Source organism: Rutidosis leptorrhynchoides, chromosome 2 (assembly GCF_046630445.1).
Source record: "Rutidosis leptorrhynchoides isolate AG116_Rl617_1_P2 chromosome 2, CSIRO_AGI_Rlap_v1, whole genome shotgun sequence".
Classification (NCBI taxonomy): domain Eukaryota; kingdom Viridiplantae; phylum Streptophyta; class Magnoliopsida; order Asterales; family Asteraceae; genus Rutidosis; species Rutidosis leptorrhynchoides.
Genome location: NC_092334.1, coordinates 421,579,438 through 421,600,926, shown reverse-complemented (window position 1 = coordinate 421,600,926; position 21,489 = coordinate 421,579,438). Strand labels below are relative to the sequence as shown.

General features: G+C 28.8%; 1 protein-coding gene across 1 annotated transcript; it reads right to left on the bottom strand.

Annotated features, from left to right (window-relative positions):
• Window positions 1-481: 481 nt before the first annotated feature.
• LOC139889187 (uncharacterized) lies at window positions 482-2,484 on the bottom strand. Its single transcript, XM_071872150.1, has 4 exons — window positions 2,393-2,484; window positions 1,963-2,227; window positions 1,204-1,911; window positions 482-742 (listed from the first exon to the last, which is right to left on the bottom strand). The coding sequence occupies exons 1-4, from the start codon at window positions 2,482-2,484 to the stop codon at window positions 482-484; spliced, it is 1,326 nt and encodes a 441-aa protein (XP_071728251.1).
• Between the last annotated feature and the right edge of the window lie 19,005 nt (window positions 2,485-21,489).

Genomic DNA, 21,489 nt, shown 5'->3' with positions numbered 1-21,489 from the left:
AGTGTTAATTTGTTGAGTGGGGTGGCTATTCTTGAAAAATCTTATATAAATCGTCGGTAATACCCCGCTAAACCAAGAAAACTTCTAACTTCGGTGGGATTTATAGGTGGTTCCTACTTTATCACCGCATCAACCTTAACTGGATCAACATGAATGCCCTTTTTATTAATGACATGCCCTAAAAATTGGACTTCTCAGAGCCAAAACTCGCATTTTAGAAATTTAGCATACAGTTTCTCTTGTCTTAGAGTTTCTAGCACTTGTCTTAAATAGGAGGTGTGCTCTTCTTCACTCCTTGAATATACCAAAATATCGTCAATGAAAACTATTATAAACTTATCAAGCATTGGACGACACACTCGATTCATTAAGTTCATAAATGCTGCTGGAGCATTCGTCAACCCAGAAGGCATAACCACAAATTCATAATGACCATACCTAGTGCAAAAGGCCATCTTAGGGATATCCTCTTCCTTCACCTTTAATTGATGGTACCCCTTATCAAGTAATGACCATACCTAGGTCGGATAAAGCCCTTATCAAGTAATTCTAGCAATTGAGTCATAATTTCCCTCATTTCTGACGGGGCTAATCGATAAGGTGCCTTAGTAATCGGTGTAGCCCCTGGGATTAACTCTATTCGAAATTCTACTTCTCGTTCGGGAGGAACACCGGGCAACTCATCCGGAAACACATCTAAATATTCATTAACTACCAGCACATCACCCGCCTTAGTAATTATCTTTGAATCATCAATCATATGTACCAAAAAGGCCCAACATCTGTGGGATAAGAATCATTTTGCTTTAGCATAAGTACATATTGGGATAGCATGCCTAGACCGTTCCCCGTGAATCCAAATAACTGTACCACTCGGTGTTTGTACAAGGACAATCTTCTTTCGACATAGAATTATTCCTTCATTTTCATACATCCAATCAATACCTACAATCACTTGAAATTCTCCCATTTGCATGGGTATTAAATCTATTGTAAATTTTTCCTCGTCTAATACAATTTTACACCCTTTATACACACTATTGACCAAAACAATTTTATTGTCCGCTATTTCGACTTCTAACGGGTGCTCTAGCATACATGGGGACATATTGAAGTGCTTGCAAAAATAATATGAAACAAATGACCTAGTGGCACCGGAATCAAACAAAACATGTGCAGGTATAGAATTCACAATAAAGGTACCTGACACCACGTCTTGTGATTCCTTAGCTTCAAGTGCGGTAATCTGATGAGCAAGGGCTCTTGGCCTATACTCCTTTGTCTTTGGTTCTGTTTTAACTTCCTTTTTGACACCTCACTTGCTAAATCTTTCTTATACTCGGGACAATCCGCTTGTAAATGACCTTTTTCAAAACAATAATAACACTCGTTCCCTTTATTAGGACAATCAGCGACCCTATGACCAGGCTTACCACATGCATAGCAATCAGTCGTACCATCCCTACATTCACCTATGTGTGTCTTTCCACACCTATTACACGCATTTACCTCTTTTCCACTACCCCTTCCCAGTATCGACACCCCTTTCGACTTTTGCGATGATCCGGAATTGAACTTAGCTTTCTTGGGACTCATATTTTGAGTTGATTTCGAGTCTTGGCTTAACTTTTGTTTAAAAGCGACTTTCTTTTTAATTTCATTTTCTCTCACCAAGGCTCTATTCATCATCTCAGGTAAGGTCTTATACGTGCCCACATCAGTGAACTTACTTATTTCAGGGTTTAACTTCTCATGATAGTGACCCCTTAAGAGTTTGGGATTACTAACAAAATCAGGATAAAAGTGAGATTTATCATTAAATTCTGCATTAAATTCAGCCACCGATTTGTTCCCATGTTCGATATTCATAAACTCGGATTTCAACCTACTAACTTCAGCGGGTGGGGCAAACTGATCCATAAACATTTTGCGAAACTTTTCCTAAGAAAAACTTGTAGTTACCTCTCGCCCATGAGATTTAACTATAAAATTCCACCATTCATAACCGCTCCCTTTCATTTGATGAGCCACATAGATCACTTTCAAATGTTCAGGACAAGAGCACAACATGAAAGTTTCTTCTATTTCGTCGACCCACCTCTGACTTACAATTGGATCAACTCTACCATGAAACTCTGGTGGGTGACAATTTACAAAGTTCTTAAACTCAAAACGTTCATTTTTCTTCTTTGAAACCTCGCATTCCTTTTCTTTAAGTCCACTTCCCCTTCACCATTCTTTGTGGGGTTATTTGCCATAAAAGTTTGGAATTTGATATCCAATTGCCCATCGATTAATTTCTTTATCTTTTCCAAAAGAGTTAGTGTATAACGGACTAGAGCTTGCCCTATTTGTCCGGACAGGTCATTTTCATTGGGGGGCTACAACTGACTCAGATCGTGCATTTTCAATGGATTCACTTGACGAAGTATGAATGAACTCGTCATCCTCTTCATTACTTCGGTTTGGTGATACAATAGCCATTCTGAAATAACACATTTCAACTCATTAATCCATAAGCATTCAACAATAAAAGTGCATAAACTTGAACCATTTTGTTTCTAAAATCATCATTTCATATCTATAACAGACTTCCATGTGCATTACGACGATGTAAATACAATGGCCAGCCGTCTTTACATCACCCTAGTACACACTTGGTCAAATCATGGTACATGATATTTTCGAGTTGAGTCTCCTGCACATGGTGTAAAGACCCGTCCTAATCCATAAGAACGAATACAATAACATATGATTATATTGCGAGGTATTTGACCTATATATGATACATTTTACAAACATTGCATTCGTTTTAAAAGATAAACTTTCATTACATTGAAAGTTGACAGGCATGCATACCATTTCATAATATCCAACTATAAATGATCTAATCTGTCATTTACTTAATCATAATCTTTACTGAACTCAATGACTTGAATGCAAAGTCTTTTGAAATAAGCCATGAATGACTCCAAGTAATATCTTTAAATTGAGCAAATGTACAGCGAAAGATTTCTTTCAATCCTGAGAATAAACATGCTTTAAAGTGTCAACCAAAAGGTTGGTGAGTTCATTAGTTTATCATAATCGATCATTTCCATAATTTTAATAGACCACAAGATTTTCATATTTATAAACAGAACCTCTCGTCTGCATAAAGATAGAATCATTCATATGAATCGAACACCTGGTAACCGATATTAACTTTAATGCATAGAATATCCCCAAAAAGAACCTCTCGTCTGTATAATATAAACCTCGAAGTACTAAAGCCATCCATAACCTGAATGGGGGTTGTTAGGCCCAATAGATCTATCTTTACGATTCGCGTCAATTAGGAACAGAACCTATCGTCTACCTAATTCTCAGGTTACCAAGCTAAAAGGGGTGATATTCGGTTTAATAATCTAACCATAGAATGTAGTTTCGAGTACTTGTGTCTATTTCATAAAACATTTATAAAAGCAGCGCATGTATTCTCAGTCCCAAAAATATATATTGCAAAAGCATTTAAAAAGGGAGCAAATGAAACTCACAATACGATATTTTATAGTAAAAATATGCATACGACGGAACTGAACAATGCAGGGTTGGCCTCGGATTCACGAACCTATATCAATTGTATATCGATTAACACATATAATTGTAATCGAGCAAGTTTATATATTATATTTAATAATATGCTTGTTATGTTATATGTTATTTAGTTAAATTTAATATATTTAATTTATATATTTTATGTAGCTAATATTTATCTTTCTTTATAAAAGGTTATTAATAAAAATTTATACTAGGGTTTTTATATGATGAAAATATACTTATATATCAATTGATATCTTTTATACTTAATTAGTATTATTTAAAAAAAATATAGTGATATGTATTACTAATATTATGATAATGAAATTTTATATATGAATATCTATTTGTAATAATACTGATAATGATCAGTGATAATAATAATGATATTTCATTTATAATTTTTTTGAAAAACAGTATATTTATTTTTAAAATCTTTATTTTCATAATCCTTCTAATTTAAAGAAAATAATGATATTGATAATATTAACAATAATATCAATATTAGTTTTCATGTTAACAAAGTAGTAATGATTATAATGATAATAGTTTTTAATAATAACAATATTAATAATGTTAATCATGCTAGTAATAATAATAATGATAACCTTAATAATAATTCTTATGATAGTAATAATTATAAATATGGTAATAATACTAATATTAATGATAATAAGATTAGGTTGTATTGTTTTCCTAATAATGATAATAATAATCATGATCATAATAATAATGATAATACTTATAATAATAATAATTATAATGATAATACTAGTATTATTAGTAATACTTTTAATAATAATAACACTAGTAACAATAACAATTTATAATCATAATTATAACCTTAACAACTAATAATAATAATAATCATAACAATAATAATAATAATCATAATAATAATAATAAAAATAAAAAAATTGTGTATACCCTTATAAGCTTTGTTTAAAAAGAATTGCCCTGAACCGGGCTCGAACCCATGACCTCTCGAATACCCGTCAACACCCTAAACCATGTAGCCATTTGTGTTTTTCCTGATTAACATCCCACCCATATTTAATTAGCCCGTTTCTTTCTGCTTCCCTTTTCTTCTCCAACTCAGAACTCAATTGACCAAAGAATCGACCAAAAATCATTACAGCTAATTCAGTTTGGTTTACTTTTGGAATTGAAACATAAACGATAATGATGTATCTGGATTTGATTAAATAACAGAAAGAAAAGGAAATAAAACTGTAGCAGACGCTTTATGAACACGAAGAACATAATTGTTGATTTTAAAATTGAGATTGTTTTAGACCACGACTTCAACACGAAAAAGATGTTAAATCCTCATTGGAAACTTTCCAAATCATTAATTGATCCTGAAACCTCGAATGGAATTTGAATTTCGCGATGAACTAAAAGTTTGACTTTTTCAAATTGAACTTCGACTCCAAAATTCGAGCTTGATATAATGAATTGAAAAATGATCTTTTGCAGAAAGTTTTCATAAATGAATCTTAACAAAACTGCATTATTACTTTCAAAATAGAAATCAAATTCGAGTTTTTGATGTTTTGGTCAAGAACAGAGGTATACGGGTCTGTTCTTGAACTTTTCTGTTAAATCCTCCCAAATGAATTAGTGATAATGGATATTTGATAATGAGGTTGAAAGAATTGAATGGCGTTTTCAATAGCATGGAGTAATTAGTTTAACTTATAGCACAATAAGGTCGACAGTTTTCATCTCAAGGACGGAAATAATAATAAAAAAAATTAAACTCGAATCTGATTGATAACAGAATTTAATCTTATCTGTGATTGAACATTGATTGGTACGAATTTGAGAAATAAAAATGAATCACCCACAGTTTGAAAGTGATGCTTAATTTGCGTAATTATTTATCTGCTGTAAATGGGTTTTTATAAATATAAATGCAATTATATTTAATAATAATAATAATTATTATTATACTGATTTACTTATACATGTATATCTGTATATAACACACACACACATACACACACATATATATCTTTATTAGTATTAATATATCTCTGTTTTTATATATCTCTTATCTTTATTTATTTTTATAAATTATACTTAATTTATATATATATATATATATATATATATATATATATATATATATATATATATATATATATATATAATCTTTATTAGTATTAATATATCTCTGTTTTTATATATCTCTTATCTTTATTTATTTTTATAAATTATACTTAATCTTAATATTAGATATAACTATAGTAATAATACTCTTAATGTTACAATAATACAATTTATAATAATATAATAGTAATAATAATATTACTAATGGTAATGGTAACTATAGATTTATATCAATAATATTTTTAACAATAATAATAAATCTAATTATAATCATCTAATGAATATAATAAATATAAATGCAATTATATTTAATAATAATAATAATAATAATTATTATACTGATTTACTTATACATGTATATCTGTATATAACACACACACACACACATACACACACACACACACACACACATATATATATATATATATATATATATATATATATATATATATATATATATATATATATATATATATATATATATATATATATATATATAACCTTACTAGTATTAATATATCTCTGTTTTTATATATCTCTTATCTTTATTTATTTTTATAAATTATACTTAATCTTAATATTAGATATAACTATAGTAATAATACTCTTAATCTTATAATAATACAATTTATAATAATATAATAGTAATAAAAATATTACTAATGGTAATGGTAACTATAGATTTATATCAATAATATTTTTAACAATAATGATAAATCTAATTATAATCATCTAATGAATATAATAATATTAGTAATAATAACAACATAACAGTTTATATACTAATTTCATATCTATATGATATATATTTATTACTAATACAATATTGATATTATTATTTAATGTACTAATAATATTACTAATACAACTATACTTTAAACTTGAAATAACATATTTTTAGTATTTATTATTTATACATTTTAATATATTATTATGTACATTCAATTACCAATTATGAATAGAATTCATTTATATATATACTACTATATATACAATTATGTTTTAAGTATTAAGTAGATAATTATATTAATTATATATATTGAAACAAATAATATCAGAGTATAACATTTAATACTTGGTTAACATTGATAAATTATGTATATTCAATCTACTCTCTATATTCAAAATAATAAGTTTTAGTCATTTTAAGTTATCGTTCATAATAACTAAATTACATACTAGTACATTAATATATTTAGTTTATTATATATAATTATTTACATATATGATTATTTATATATATTTCTGTTTACAATTAAAGGTTCGTGAATCGTCGGGAATAGTCAAAGGTAATTGATTACATGAATATAGTTTCCAAAACTTTTGAGACTCCACATTACATACTTTGTTTATCATGTCGAAATTATTTAAAGATTTAAGTTTAAATTTGGTCGAAAATTTCCGGGTCATCATAGTACCTACCTGTTAAAGAAATTTCGTCCCAAAATTTGATCGAGGTCGTCATAGCTAATAATAAAAATGTTTTCATGATGAATATGAGTTGATAAATAGAATTTTATCATTATTGAGTAATACAGATATAACAATTCGATTATTCAAAACGTATGAGTGATGTTATCACAAAAGAGTGAATTGAAGAAATAGAGTTTCGTCTTAACTTTTGACGTTGTCTTGGTTAAATTCTGGAATTCAAGGGATTTAAAGAAAATCTTCAAAATCTAAAAGATTTGATTCTTCGGCAAACAAGAAAATTAGGATCCTCTTTAATTAAATGCGGTAATCTGTCTCGATTGTTCTGTCAGATATTTTTCTATAAATCCACCCTCTTCATTTATTTTATATTTTGGAGTTCCATACTTTTATTTTCTCTTTCTGACTTTAAGTCAAGCGAATAATGGTCCAGAATTCGTAGGTATGGAGTTTCGAATGAACACGGCTAATGTTCTAAGAGAGAAATTGTAGTAGCACGATCTTGATTTGTCAAATTACCAGAATACCTCGGAAAAGACCGAATCATCAAAAATATTTTCTTGATGTGTTTAGAGGTTAAGTAGAATACAAGAGTCGTGTAACATGGCACATGATGACGTAATGATCTGTGAATCATCACGTTCCATTTAGAAACTCAGCATGACTTACTATAATATAATCACGTTGATCAAGTGTCATTATATTATACTAACTCATGCTTTAGTTCCCAACACTACTTCAAAAAAAACGTTCTTATTTTAATTCGAAGGTTTCAGAATTTAGAAACTAAAATAGTTTCTTTTATGATGTGATTCAGATATCACGAGGGGATAACTAATTTTTAGATAAGAATGGTTATGAAAATATCTTTAGAATTGTGGAGGATATCTATAATGGAAGGTACGCTGATATCTTAGAGTTTCTAATATCAGAGGATGATGAAGAATATTGTCCGAAAGGGTTTAGAGTCAGGAGCAAGATATTCGATAATAACTTCAGCAGATACTAAATCATTTGGATTCTTTGAAGGTAAATTTCGTCTTGGTGATTTATCCACAGACTCCTTCATAGTTTGCTCAATTCGCTTTCTAGTTCCAAACCTTCTCTTTTTCTGAGCTTTGCCAACACACTATTCTTTATCATAAAACTTTTTACTGCCAAGGTCGTTTATAGTTTTTGCTGCTTCATCAGCATTTTTCCAGAATTCAGGGAACTAAATCGTAGATTGGGGTGTTTTTCAGAAACTTCACATTCGAAGTATGTAAGTCTAGGAGATAGACGTTATATGTACACATATATCTGTTGGCGTAGACATGTTGCGAGATTTCAAGATACTGATTGCAGATTCCCAGTAATTGGCATGATAATTCTTGTTACAAGATACAGATGAGTAAATGATGGGGTTTCGATATAAAGATTTTTCGGAAAGTCAAATATCAGTGAAGTTGTTGGTAAGTTTATTGCTAATGTGGTGGAATTTAAATGGTTCCCCGGTAACGATGACGAAAGAAAAACTTATATATCAAATTTATAATAAGGCTAATTCGAATGAAAGTTGAAGTTGATTTGCTGGAGCTGTGACGAAATTGGCTAATTTGAAAAGGAATTGCAGTGTTATTTTCGGTAATAGCAACGCCAAATGATCTAGCACAGATACGTGTTAAATGTTTACTCAGTTTTAGAGAGTTTTTCAGGTGCATAACTATATGTATAAATCTTTTCTTCCAGAGATGAAGTGCGGTTGGTTCATCCTCTCGATTGAGGTGTTTTCAAGAATCATGAAAGGTTTGAACGCAGATTGTAATCATCAAGATACAAACGAGGTTTAAGATGAAATCAAGTGGCGAACTTGAAGAAATGTTTAGTTTCATATGTTATAATCTATATTTTAATTCATTTTAATTGTCCAATGTTATTAGTCCACAGTTAATAGTCCACAGTTTGCAGTTCAATAATTCATATATATAGTTTAATATATTATATTCGAATTAACTAATATGTTTCGTGACCCATTGTATACATGTCTCAGAGTCGATCACAACTCAAAGTATATATATTATTTAGAATCAACCTCGACCCTTTATATGCGAACTCGAACATTACAGCGTATAGAGTGACTTACGGTTATTCTAAATAATAAATATAGATGACGTCGATATGATATGTCAAAACATTGTATATGTGTCCCGATAAAGTGCGTAAAATAAATAACAGAAATTAAATGACGATAAATAAAATTGCGAGAATTAAAATTGCGATAAATAAAATGTACAATAAGGAATTAACAGTTAGCTAGGAACAGTTAGCTAGGATTTTGTTAGCGTGGATTCTTAACAAAATTTCCCATAGTTAATTTGTTTGTTTCTAACAAATTTTATTTTGTCCAATGTTTTCTTCATTATGGCACTTGTTGGATTCTGATAGGTCAAAATCCAAATATGAAATTGAATGAAAATGGTTATTCTGTGGTGAACGGATTCGTATATCTGTAGATGTAAGTAGGATAGTAAATGTCTGTTGAATCATATTCGAAGAATGTACAGTGTAACTTAATAATGGGAAATCTAAATATTCCTCGGGTATTACCTACCCGTTAAAATATTTTCACCATTAACAGTTTGTACAAAAGAATTTTTAATTACAATCTTTATGAAAACATATATACATATATATTTTCCTCAGATGTAATCATGGATTTAATGAGTTAATATGGTATTAATCTCATTTGATTTTCGATTTGAGCTAGAATAAATAATCTCTAAGACTTTAGAGATTATATAATCTCCATGTTCAGTGAAGATAAATGATGTAGAACTTCATGTAGAATGATCATTATGCTTGAGGTATAGATTGTGATGTTGAGGCGTGTGATGTTGAAACTTGGGTTGTTGGTGGTACTGGTTTTGATGTTGGTGTTACTGAATCTGGTAGGTTTTGCACCACGTTTTCCAAATTGATTACTCGAGCGCGAAGCTCGTAGACTTCTTTCATTATTTCGGGATGATTGTTGGTCGGAACGAGTGAATGAATAAGGTTTTGAAACTGGGTTATGATATAGTCGTGGCGAGATACTCTATAAATGAGAGAGAAAATGGTGTTTCAAACAGGTTCGCCGGTAAGTGCTTCAAGTTCATCGCCAAGAGGGCAATGTGGTGGATGAAAGAGATCACATTCTTCTTGTCTCCAATCATTAAGTAGGCTACGAACCCATCCCCAATTCATCCAGAATAGATGATGGCTAATTGGTTGATCCATTCCGGTTACACTGCTTTCAGAGCTAGAGTGAAACTCCATATCGGAATCCGAGGGACTTGAACTAGTGACGAGTTCCATTTCGTACGATTGAATAAAAAAAATTTCGATATGAAATGATTTCCAGCTATCGGGTGGTATTCTAATTATATAGAATATCTATATATAGTACAGAAGATCCCGTAGATTACAGAGGGAATTTTCGGAAGCTGTCAGGCAAAGTTTACGGTAACAGATACGCTAAGATATGAATTTTATCTATATACTATTCATGCAATTAATGCAGTAACATGTGTCTAGACTAAGAATGATAAGCAAGTGATTCCCTAAGAATGATAAGCAGGTAATTTTTGACACGAAATGATAAGCAAAACTTTTGACATGCAGACACGGTCGAAGTCCAGACCCACTAATGCATCTAAACAACTATCAGTTAGACACACTAATGCAAGATCTGGTTCACTAAGACCACCGCTCTGATACCACATGTAAAGACCCGTCCTAATCCATAAGAACGAATACAATAACATATGATTACATTGCGAGGCATTTGACCTCTATATGATACATTTTACAAACATTGCATTCGTTTTAAATGACAAGCTTTCATTACAACGAAAGTTGACAGGCATGCATACCATTTCATAATATCCAACTATAAATGATCTAATCTGTCATTTACTTAATCATAATCTTTACTGAACTCAACGACTTGAATGCAACGTCTTTTGAAATAAGCTATGAATGACTCCAAGTAATATCTTTAAATTGAGCAAATGCACAGCGGAAGATTTCTTACAATCCTGAGAATAAACATGCTTTAAAGTGTCAACCAAAAGGTTGGTGAGTTCATTAGTTTATCATACTCGATCATTTCCATAATTTTAATAGACCACAAGATTTTTATATTTATAAACAGAACCTCTCGTCTGCATAAAGATAAAATCATTCATATGAATCGAACACCTGGTAACCGACATTAACTTTAATGCATAGAATATCCCCAAACAGAGCCTCTCGTCTGTATAATATAAAACTCGAAGTACTAAAGCCATCCATAACCTGAATGGGGGTTGTTAGGCCCAATAGATCTATCTTTACGATTCGCGTCAATTAGGAACAGAACTTCTCGTCTGCCTAATTCATAGGTTACCAAGCTAAAAGGGGTGATATTTGGTTTAATAATCCAACCATAGAATGTAGTTTCAAGTAATTGTGTCTATTTCGTAAAATATTTATAAAAGCAGCGCATGTATTCTCAGTCCCAAAAATATATATTGCAAAAACATTTAAAAAGGGGCAAATGAAACTCGCAATACGATATTTTGTAGTAAAAACATGCATACGACGGAACTGAACAATGGAGGGTTGGCCTCGGATTCACGAACCTATATCAATTGTATATCGATTAACACATATAATTGTAATCGAGCAATTTTATATATTATATTTAATAATATGCTTGTTATGTTATATGTTATTTAGTTAAATTTAATATATTTAATTTATATATTTTATGTAGCTAATATTTATCATTCTTTATAAAAGGTTATTAATAAAAATTTATACTAGGGTTTTTATATGATGAAAATATACTTATATATCAATTGATATCTTTTATACTTAATTAGTATTATTTAAAAAAAATATAGTGATATGTATTACTAATATTATGATAATGAAATTTTATATATGAATATCTATTTGTAATAATATTGATAATGATCAGTGATAATAATAATGATATTTCATTTATAATTTTCTTAAAAAATAGTATATTTATTTTTAAAATCTTTATTTTCATAATCCTACTAATTTAAAGAAAATAATGATATTGATAATATTAACAATAATATCAATATTAGTTTTCATGTTAACAAAGTAGTAATGATTATAATGATAATAGTTTTTAATAATAACAATATTAATAATGTTAATCATGCTAGTAATAATAATAATGATAACCTTAATAATAATTCTTATGATAGTAATAATTATAAGTATGGTAATAATACTAATATTAATGATAATAACATAAGGTTGTATTGTTTTCCTAATAATGATAATAATAATCATGATCATAATAATAATGATAATACTTATAATAATAATTATAATGATGATACTAATAATTATAATGATAATACTAGTATTATTAGTAATACTTTTAATAATAATAACACTAGTAACAATAACAATTTATAATCATAATTATAACCTTAACAACTAATAATAATAATCATAACAATAATAATAATAATAATAATAATAATAATAATAAAAATATAAAAAAATTGTGTATACCCTTATAAGCTTTGTTTAAAAAGAATTGCCCTGAACCGGGCTCGAACCCGTAACCTCTCGAATACCCGTCAACACCCTAAACCATGTACCTATTTGTGTTTTTCCTAATTAACATCCCACCCATATTTAATTAGCCCGTTTCTTTCTGCTTCCCTTTTCTTCTCCAACTCAGAACTCAATTGACCAAAGAATTGACCAAAAATCATTACAGCTAATTCAGTTTGGTTTATGTTTTGGAATTGAAACATAAACGATAATGATGTATCTGGATTTGATTAAATAACAGAAAGAAAAGAAAATAAAACTGTAGCAGACGCTTTATGAACACGAAGAACATAATTGTTGATTTTAAAATTGAGATTGTTTTAGACCACGACTTCAACATGAAAAAGATGTTAAATCCTCATTGAAAACTTTCCACATCCTTAATTGATCCTGAAACCTCGAATGGAATTCGAATTTCACGATGAACTAAAAGTTTGACTTTTTCAAATTGAACTTTGACTCCAAAATTCGAGCTTGATATAATGAATTGAAAAATGATCTTTTGCAGAAAGTTTTCATAAATGAATCTTAACAAAACTGCATTATTACTTTTCGAAATAGAAATCGAATTCGAGTTTTTGATGTTTTGGTCAAGAACAGAGGTATACGCGTCTGTTCTTGAACTTTTCTGTTAAATCCTCCCAAATGAATTAGTGATAATGGATATTTGATAATGAGGTTGAAAGAATTGATTGGCTTTTTCAATATCATGGAGTAATTCTTTTAACTTATAGCTCAATAAGGTCGACAGTTTTCATCTCAAGGACAGAAATAATAATAAAAAAAATAAAAATCGAATCTGATTGATAATAGAATTTAATCTTATCTGTGATTGAACATTGATTGGTACGAATTTGAGAAATAAAAATGAATCACCCACAGTTTGAAAGTGATGCTTAATTTGCGTAATTATTTATCTGCTATAAATGGGTTTTTATAAATATAAATGCAATTATATTTAATAATAATAATAATTATTATACTAATTTACTTATACATGTATATCTGTATATAACATATATATATATATATATATATATATATATATATATATATATATATATATATATATATATATATATATATATATATATATATATATATTAGTATTAATATATCTCTGTTTTTCTATGTCTCTTATCTTTATTTATTTTTATAAATTATACTTAATCTTAATATTAGATATAACGATAGTAATAATACTCTTAATGTTATAATAATACAATTTATAATAATATAATAGTAATAATAATATTACTAATGGTAATGATAACTATAAATTTATATCAATAATATTTTTAACAATAATAATAAAACTAATTATAATCATCTAATGAATATAATAATATTAGTAATAATAACAACATAACAATTTATATACTAATTTCATATCTATATGATATATATTTATTACTAATACAATATTGATATTATTATTTAATGTACTAATAATATTACTAATACAACTATACTTTAAACTTGAAATAACATATTTTGAGTATTTATTATTTATACATTTTATTATATTATTATGTACATTCAATTACCAATTATGAATAAAATTCATTTATATATATATACTACTATATATACAATTATGTTTTAAGTATTAAGTAGATAATTATATTAATTATATATATTGAAACAAATAATATCAGAGTATAACATTTAATACTTGGTTAACATTGATAAATTATGTATATTCAATCTACTCTCTATATTCAAAATAATAAGTTTTTGTCATTTTAAGTTATCATTCATAATAACTAAATCTCATACTAGTACATTAATATATTTAGTTTATTATGTATAATTATTTACATATATGATTATTTATATATATTTCTGTTTACAATTAAAGGTTCGTGAATCGTCGGGAATAGTCAAAGGTAATTGATTACATGAATATAATTTCCAAAACTTTTGAGACTCCACATTACATACTTTGCTTATCATGTCGAAATTATTTAAAGATTTAAGTTTAAATTTGGTCGGAAATTTTCGGGTCGTCACACATGGCATTCATTAACCCTCTACAATTCTATAGGTTCTAACATCGTATTCATTCCTATGGAGCATAGCACAACCTTATACATATCAATCATGCAAGTCCTAAATTTCTTATCATACAATCGAGATGGTTTAAGCCTAGATAACCCTATAGTGGATTATCCAAGTCCCTTAAACCATAGCTCTGATACCAACTTATAACGCCCTTAAACCCGTACTAAAAACGACAAAACATTTTTTTTAAATAACTTCCAAGTAAACTTTCAGGTGACACTAAACTTTCAGGTGACACTAAACTTTCAGGTGACGCTAAACTTTCATTAATTTTACCTCAAAATCACAATATTTAAAAGCTAATAAATGTTTACGCATATCCATAATGACATTAGCAAACAACAACGAGGTTACTTCTTCTTTCGAACATACATAGCCCATTACACAAACACTAACACATACATATGGTCTCGTAACGTTACTTGACATAATCATACAAAATATACCCAATTAACCCAAGGCGTTACTAAGTGTTTATCATCTAGCTAGATTCAAAAGAGACTTGCAAGTCCACTTACAAATCGCCCAATTCTCCACTAACTTTAAGACGGTTCCTTACCTTCGCGATGACCTTTAGAACCTATCAAAACATAACAACATAGAAGGGGTAAGCTATAAGCTTAGTGAGTTATAGGCTAGTAAAATAGGAACATTACATAACATGAACATTATCATAATCTTTTAACAAGAAGGTTTCATTCATCACTCGGATCCGATCATAACATACCACAGACACTAATACTAGGCTTACCCTAGAATAGTGCCTAGCTAACCATAAAACCATAGACATACATATATTCCTAAGCTCACATAAAACATACATACATAGACACCCAAAGTGTCTAAGCTCAAATCGTACCATAGACACATTCGTTAGGCGAACCTGATAATGCTAAAAACGAACATATATTTCATAGCATTATCCCTCAAGAAAGACAAGCTTTTAGTTGCAATTGTTCTATTTACAAGTGATATTCGTTTAAATAATAAAAGGTGAAGACAAAAGACAGATTCGACGATTTGAAGATGCAAATGACCAAAAAGCTAAAAAGTACAAAGTACAATCAAAGTGGTTCCAATTGTTGATGAGAAATGTCTAGAAATTACAAGAGTACGAGCCGCGAAACGCAAAGTACAAGATATTAAATAGTACGAAAGGACGTTCAAAAATCTGCAACCGATACCAGTGTCAACTCTCAACGCTCGACGCAACAGACTAAAAATTACAAGTCAACTATGCACATGAATATAATATAATATATAATTAATTAATTCTTAAAATTATATATATATTATATTATATATTAAAACCGTCGGCAACAAGAAAACAAGCAAATGTGAGCTGTCCCAGGGGGCCATGAGATCGCATGGCTTGGCAGTTATAAACCCATGCGATCGCATGGCAGCAACAGTGAGGCCAGGGTCTATAAATTCAGCGTTTTTCGGATGAATTTTGTACATAATTATTCAATCTCTCTCTCACAGATATATATATATATATATATATATATATATATATATATATATATATATATATATATATATATATATATATATATATATATATATAATTTTAATTTTAATTTTAATTTAAGATTAATAATAATAAGGGTATGTTAGCGAATGTTGTAAGTGTGTAAGTTGAAATTCTGTCCGTGTAACGCTACGCTATTATTAATCATTGTAAGTTATGTTCAACCTTTTTAAATTAATGTCTCGTAGCTAAGTTATTATTATGCTTATTTAAGCTGAAGTAATCGTGATGTTGGGCTAAATATTAAAGATGGGGTTATTGGGCTTTGTACCATAATTGGGGTTTGGACAAAAGAACGACACTTGTGGAAATTAGACTATGGGCTATTAATGGGCTTTATATTAACTAAACGATACCTCGTTAATATATAAAGGTTACAATTTGACGTATCTATATATAACCACATACGCTTAATCGAGTACGGTGGACGGATATCTATAAATACGAATTATCGTTCATTTTACCGGACACGGGGATGGATTAATAGTTAATGGACTCATTAAAATAGGGGTGGATTACATTCAAGGGTACTTGGTGTAATTGATAATAAAGTATTAAAACCTTTGATTGCACACAGTCGATAACCTGGTGTAATCATTAACAATGTATTAAAACCTTATTACAGTTTAAGTCCCCAATTAGTTGGAATATTTGACTTCGGGTATAAGGATAATTTAACGAAGACTCTCGCACTTTATATTTATGAATGATGGACTATTATGGACAAAATCGTATGGATATATCGAATAATCCAGGACAAAGGACAATTAACCCATGGTAATAAACTAAAATCAACACGTCGAACATCATGATTACGGAAGTTTAAATAAGCATAATTCCTTTATTTCATATTTCATCGCACTTTTATTTACTGTCATTTTTATTATCGTACTTTTTAATTATCGCAATTTTATTTACTGTCATTTTATTTATCGCACTTTTATTTATCGCAATTTTATTTATCGTCATTTACTTTACGCTTTAAATTAAGTTATATTTATTTTTAATATTTTACATTAGGTTTTAATTGCGACTTAAGTTTATAAAATCGACAAACTAGTCATTAAACGGTAAAAAACCCCCTTTTTATAAATAATACCACTTATATATATATATATATATATATATATATATATATATATATATATATATATATATATATATATATATATATATATACAAATATAGTTTTAAAAATATATCGTTAAACTTGGCTAGTTCCCTGTGGACGAACCGGACTTAATAAAAACTACACTACTGTACGATTAGGTACACTGCCTATAAGTGTTGTAGCAAGGTTTAGGTATATCCACTCTATAAATAAATAAATAACTTATGTAAAATTGTGTCATATTTAATAGTATTTCTTAGTAAAAATATAACTATTTCGTATACACCTCTGCACACATCAAACATTTTTGGCGCCGCTGCCGGGGACAACTTAAACGCCGAAAGCGAAACGCTATAAAAAAAAGATTTTTATTAATTTTTAATTTCTTTTTGTAAAAATACGTTTTAAATGTTAAAAATACAAAAATATAAAAAGAAAAACAAAATATATATATTTTTAAGAGTTCTTCAAAATATATAAAATTATAAAGTATTTTTATTTCTATTTTAGTTTTTAAAAATTAAGTTTTTATTCATTTTATATAAATAAATTAAAAACAGAAAAATAAAAAATAATAATAATTAAAAGTATTTGGGCCGACACTGTAGCAGCCTAACTAATTAGGCCTGGATCCACGACTCATGCGACCGCATGGAAAAACATCGAACACCTCATGCGATCGCATGAGGTGATTTGACAGGCCTGGTACATCAGTATGATCGATTAGGGTTTTGATTAATATATAATTAATATTAATTAATTAAGATTAAGGTTTATATTTTATATTAATTAGTTTTAGTTTATTTATTTTTGTATTTTTAAGTTTTAAATTAGTTTTATTAATTATAAAATTAATACTTTTATAAAATAAATAATATAAAAATAATAATTTTATAAAAATTGTATTTATATAAAGTTAAGTTTCTTTTTATATTTGTATCTTTTTAATCGTTTAATTTGTAAATTGTATATTTTTCGTTCATACTTAGTTTTAAATTTAGTATTTGCCGTAGTTATTTTTATTTCTAGATTTTTAGGCTTTGCCGTAAAATCCCTTAAGTGCTTTTTCTTTAGATTAAGATTTAGGTGCTTTAGAATTTTGCGACGCCGTTTTAAGATTTTAGTACTTTTTAAGTTATTGCCGTTTTGGATATAGAATTCCTTTTAAGCTTTAATACCTTTAGACATAAGTTTTAAATTTTAGTTTTTAGACTTTTAAGTTTCGATGCTGCATTTTATTATTTTTCGACGCTTATTTTTCGACCTTTTATTTTTCGACGCGCTCTTTTTCTTTCTTATTTCTCGACGCTCTAGTTTTTAGGACATAGAATTTTCTATTTCTTCTCTAAAATTTTAAAACGAAAAAATTATTTTAAGCGGTTAAATTGATAGACATCCAAAATTTTCTGGTTCGTAGTAATAGTTGGATTTGTTAGTGGCGAGTTGTGGGCTTCCAATTTAAAGGGTCCTGGCTACCTGCTGCATCTATTGGCTATTCGAAACGTGGGCATAATCAGAAAAGTCTATTAATTTGATAACTTATATAATTTTTAATTTTATAACTAATAGGACATTCAGTGAATGCACCGAGCAAAATGTTCACCACCTTTCATACGTTCACCACCTGTAACTCGATCAAGACATCTAGCCAATATTGTCACCGTTGATTTTTCTTTAGAATCGTCATCCAGTTGACCAAGTACTCCAATTCAAATTTCCGATAATCCATTTTTTGAACCCTACCTCACAATTGAGAATCCGGAGGATATTCAGGGACAATTCAGAGATTCTGAACCACTAATCATTCCTCCTGAACCACAAATCACTCATCCAGAGATTGTCGAGGAAGAAACCGTTAAGTCAGAATCCTTTAGTGATTCAGATTCAACAAACTCAATCATGGAAAATCTGGAACCTCTAAGTATGGAAGACCGAATGAGAGCTAAACGCACTGGCCAAGGTCACGCAATTACTCAACCAGACATTAATGCGCCAGATTATGAAATCAAAGGACAAATCCTACACATGGTAACTAATCAATGCCAATTTAGTGGTGCGCCGAAGGAAAATCTAAACGAACATCTTCGAACCTGTAATAGGATCTGTACTTTATTTAAAATAAGAGAAGTTGAGGATGAACAGATCTATCTCATGTTATTTCCCTGGACTTTAAAGGGAGAAGCCAAAGATTGGTTAGAATCGTTACCTGAAGGGGCGATTGATACATGGGATGTCTTAGTTGAAAATTTTCTTAAACAATTCTTTCCTGCATCTAAAGCTGTAGTGACCTGAACTTTTCCATGTTTATATATATATATTAAATGAAATTGTTATTTACATGATTAAGTGTTTCCAACATGTTAAGCAATTAAATTTGTTAAGACTTGATTAATTGAAATAGGTTTCATATAGACAATTGACCACCCAAGTTGACCTACAATTCACGAACGTTAAAACTTGTAAAAACTATATGATGACATATATATGGATATATATATAGTTAACATGATATTATGATAAGTAAACATATCATTAAGTATATTAACAATGAACTACATATGTAAAAACAAGACTACTAACTTAATGATTTTGAAACGAGACATATATGTAACGATTATCGTTGTAACAACATTTAATGTATATATATCATATTAAGATATATTAATACATCATGATATCATGATAATGTAATAATTTAACATCTCATTTGATTTAATAAACAAAGGGTTAACAACATTTAACAAGATCGTTAACCTAAAGGTTTCAAAACAACACTTACATGTAACGACTAACGATGACTTAACGACTCAGTTAAAATGTATATACATGTAGTGTTTTAATATGTATTCATACACTTTTGAAAGACTTCAAGACACTTATCAAAATACTTCTACTTAACAAAAATGCTTACAATACACCGCTTTTAGATGTATGTACTATTGGTATATACACTCCAATGATCAGCTCTTAGCAGCCCATGTGAGTCATCTAACACATGTGGGAACTATCATTTGGCAACTAGCATGAAATATCTCATAAAATTACAAAAATATGAGTAATCATTCATGACTTATTTACATGAAAACAAAATTACATATCCTTTATATCTAATCCATACACCAACGACCAAAAACACCTACAAACACTTTCATTCTTTAATTTTCTTCATCTAATTGATCTCTCTCAAGTTCTATCTTCAAGTTCTAAGTGTTCTTCATAAATTCTACAAGTTCTAGTTTCATAAAATCAAGAATACTTCCAAGTTTGCTAGCTTACTTCCAATCTTGTAGAGTGATCATCCAACCTCAAGAAATCTTTCTTATTTACAGTAAGATATCTTTCTAATACAAGGTAATACTCATATTCAAACTTTGATTCAATTTCTATAACTATAACAATCTTATTTCGAGTGGAAATCTTACTTGAACTTGTTTTCGTGTCATGATTCTGCTTCAAGAACTTTCAAGCCATCCAAGAATCCTTTGAAGCTAGATCCATTTTTCTCATTTCCAGTAGCTTTATCCAGAAAACTTGAGGTAGTAATGATGTTCATAACATCATTCGATTCATACTTATAAAGCTATCTTATTCGAAGGTTTAAACTTGTAATCACTAGAACATAGTTTAGTTAATTCTAAACTTGTTCGCAAACAAAAGTTAATCCTTCTAACTTGACTTTTAAAATCAACTAAACAAATGTTCTATATCTATATGATATGCTAACTTAATGATTTAAAACCTGGAAACACGAAGAACACTATAAAACCGGACATACGCCGTCGTAGTAACACCGCGGGCTGTTTTGGGTTAGTTAATTAAAAACTATGATAAACTTTGATTTAAAATTTGTTCTTCTGGGAAAATGATTTTTGTTATGAACATGAAACTATATCCAAAAATCATGATTAAACTCAAAGTGGAAGTATGTTTTCTAAAATGGTCATCTAGACGTCGTTCTTTCAACTGAAATGACTACCTTTACAAAAACGACTTGTAACTTATATTTCCGACTATAAACCTATACTTTTTCTATTTAGATTCATAAAATAGAGTT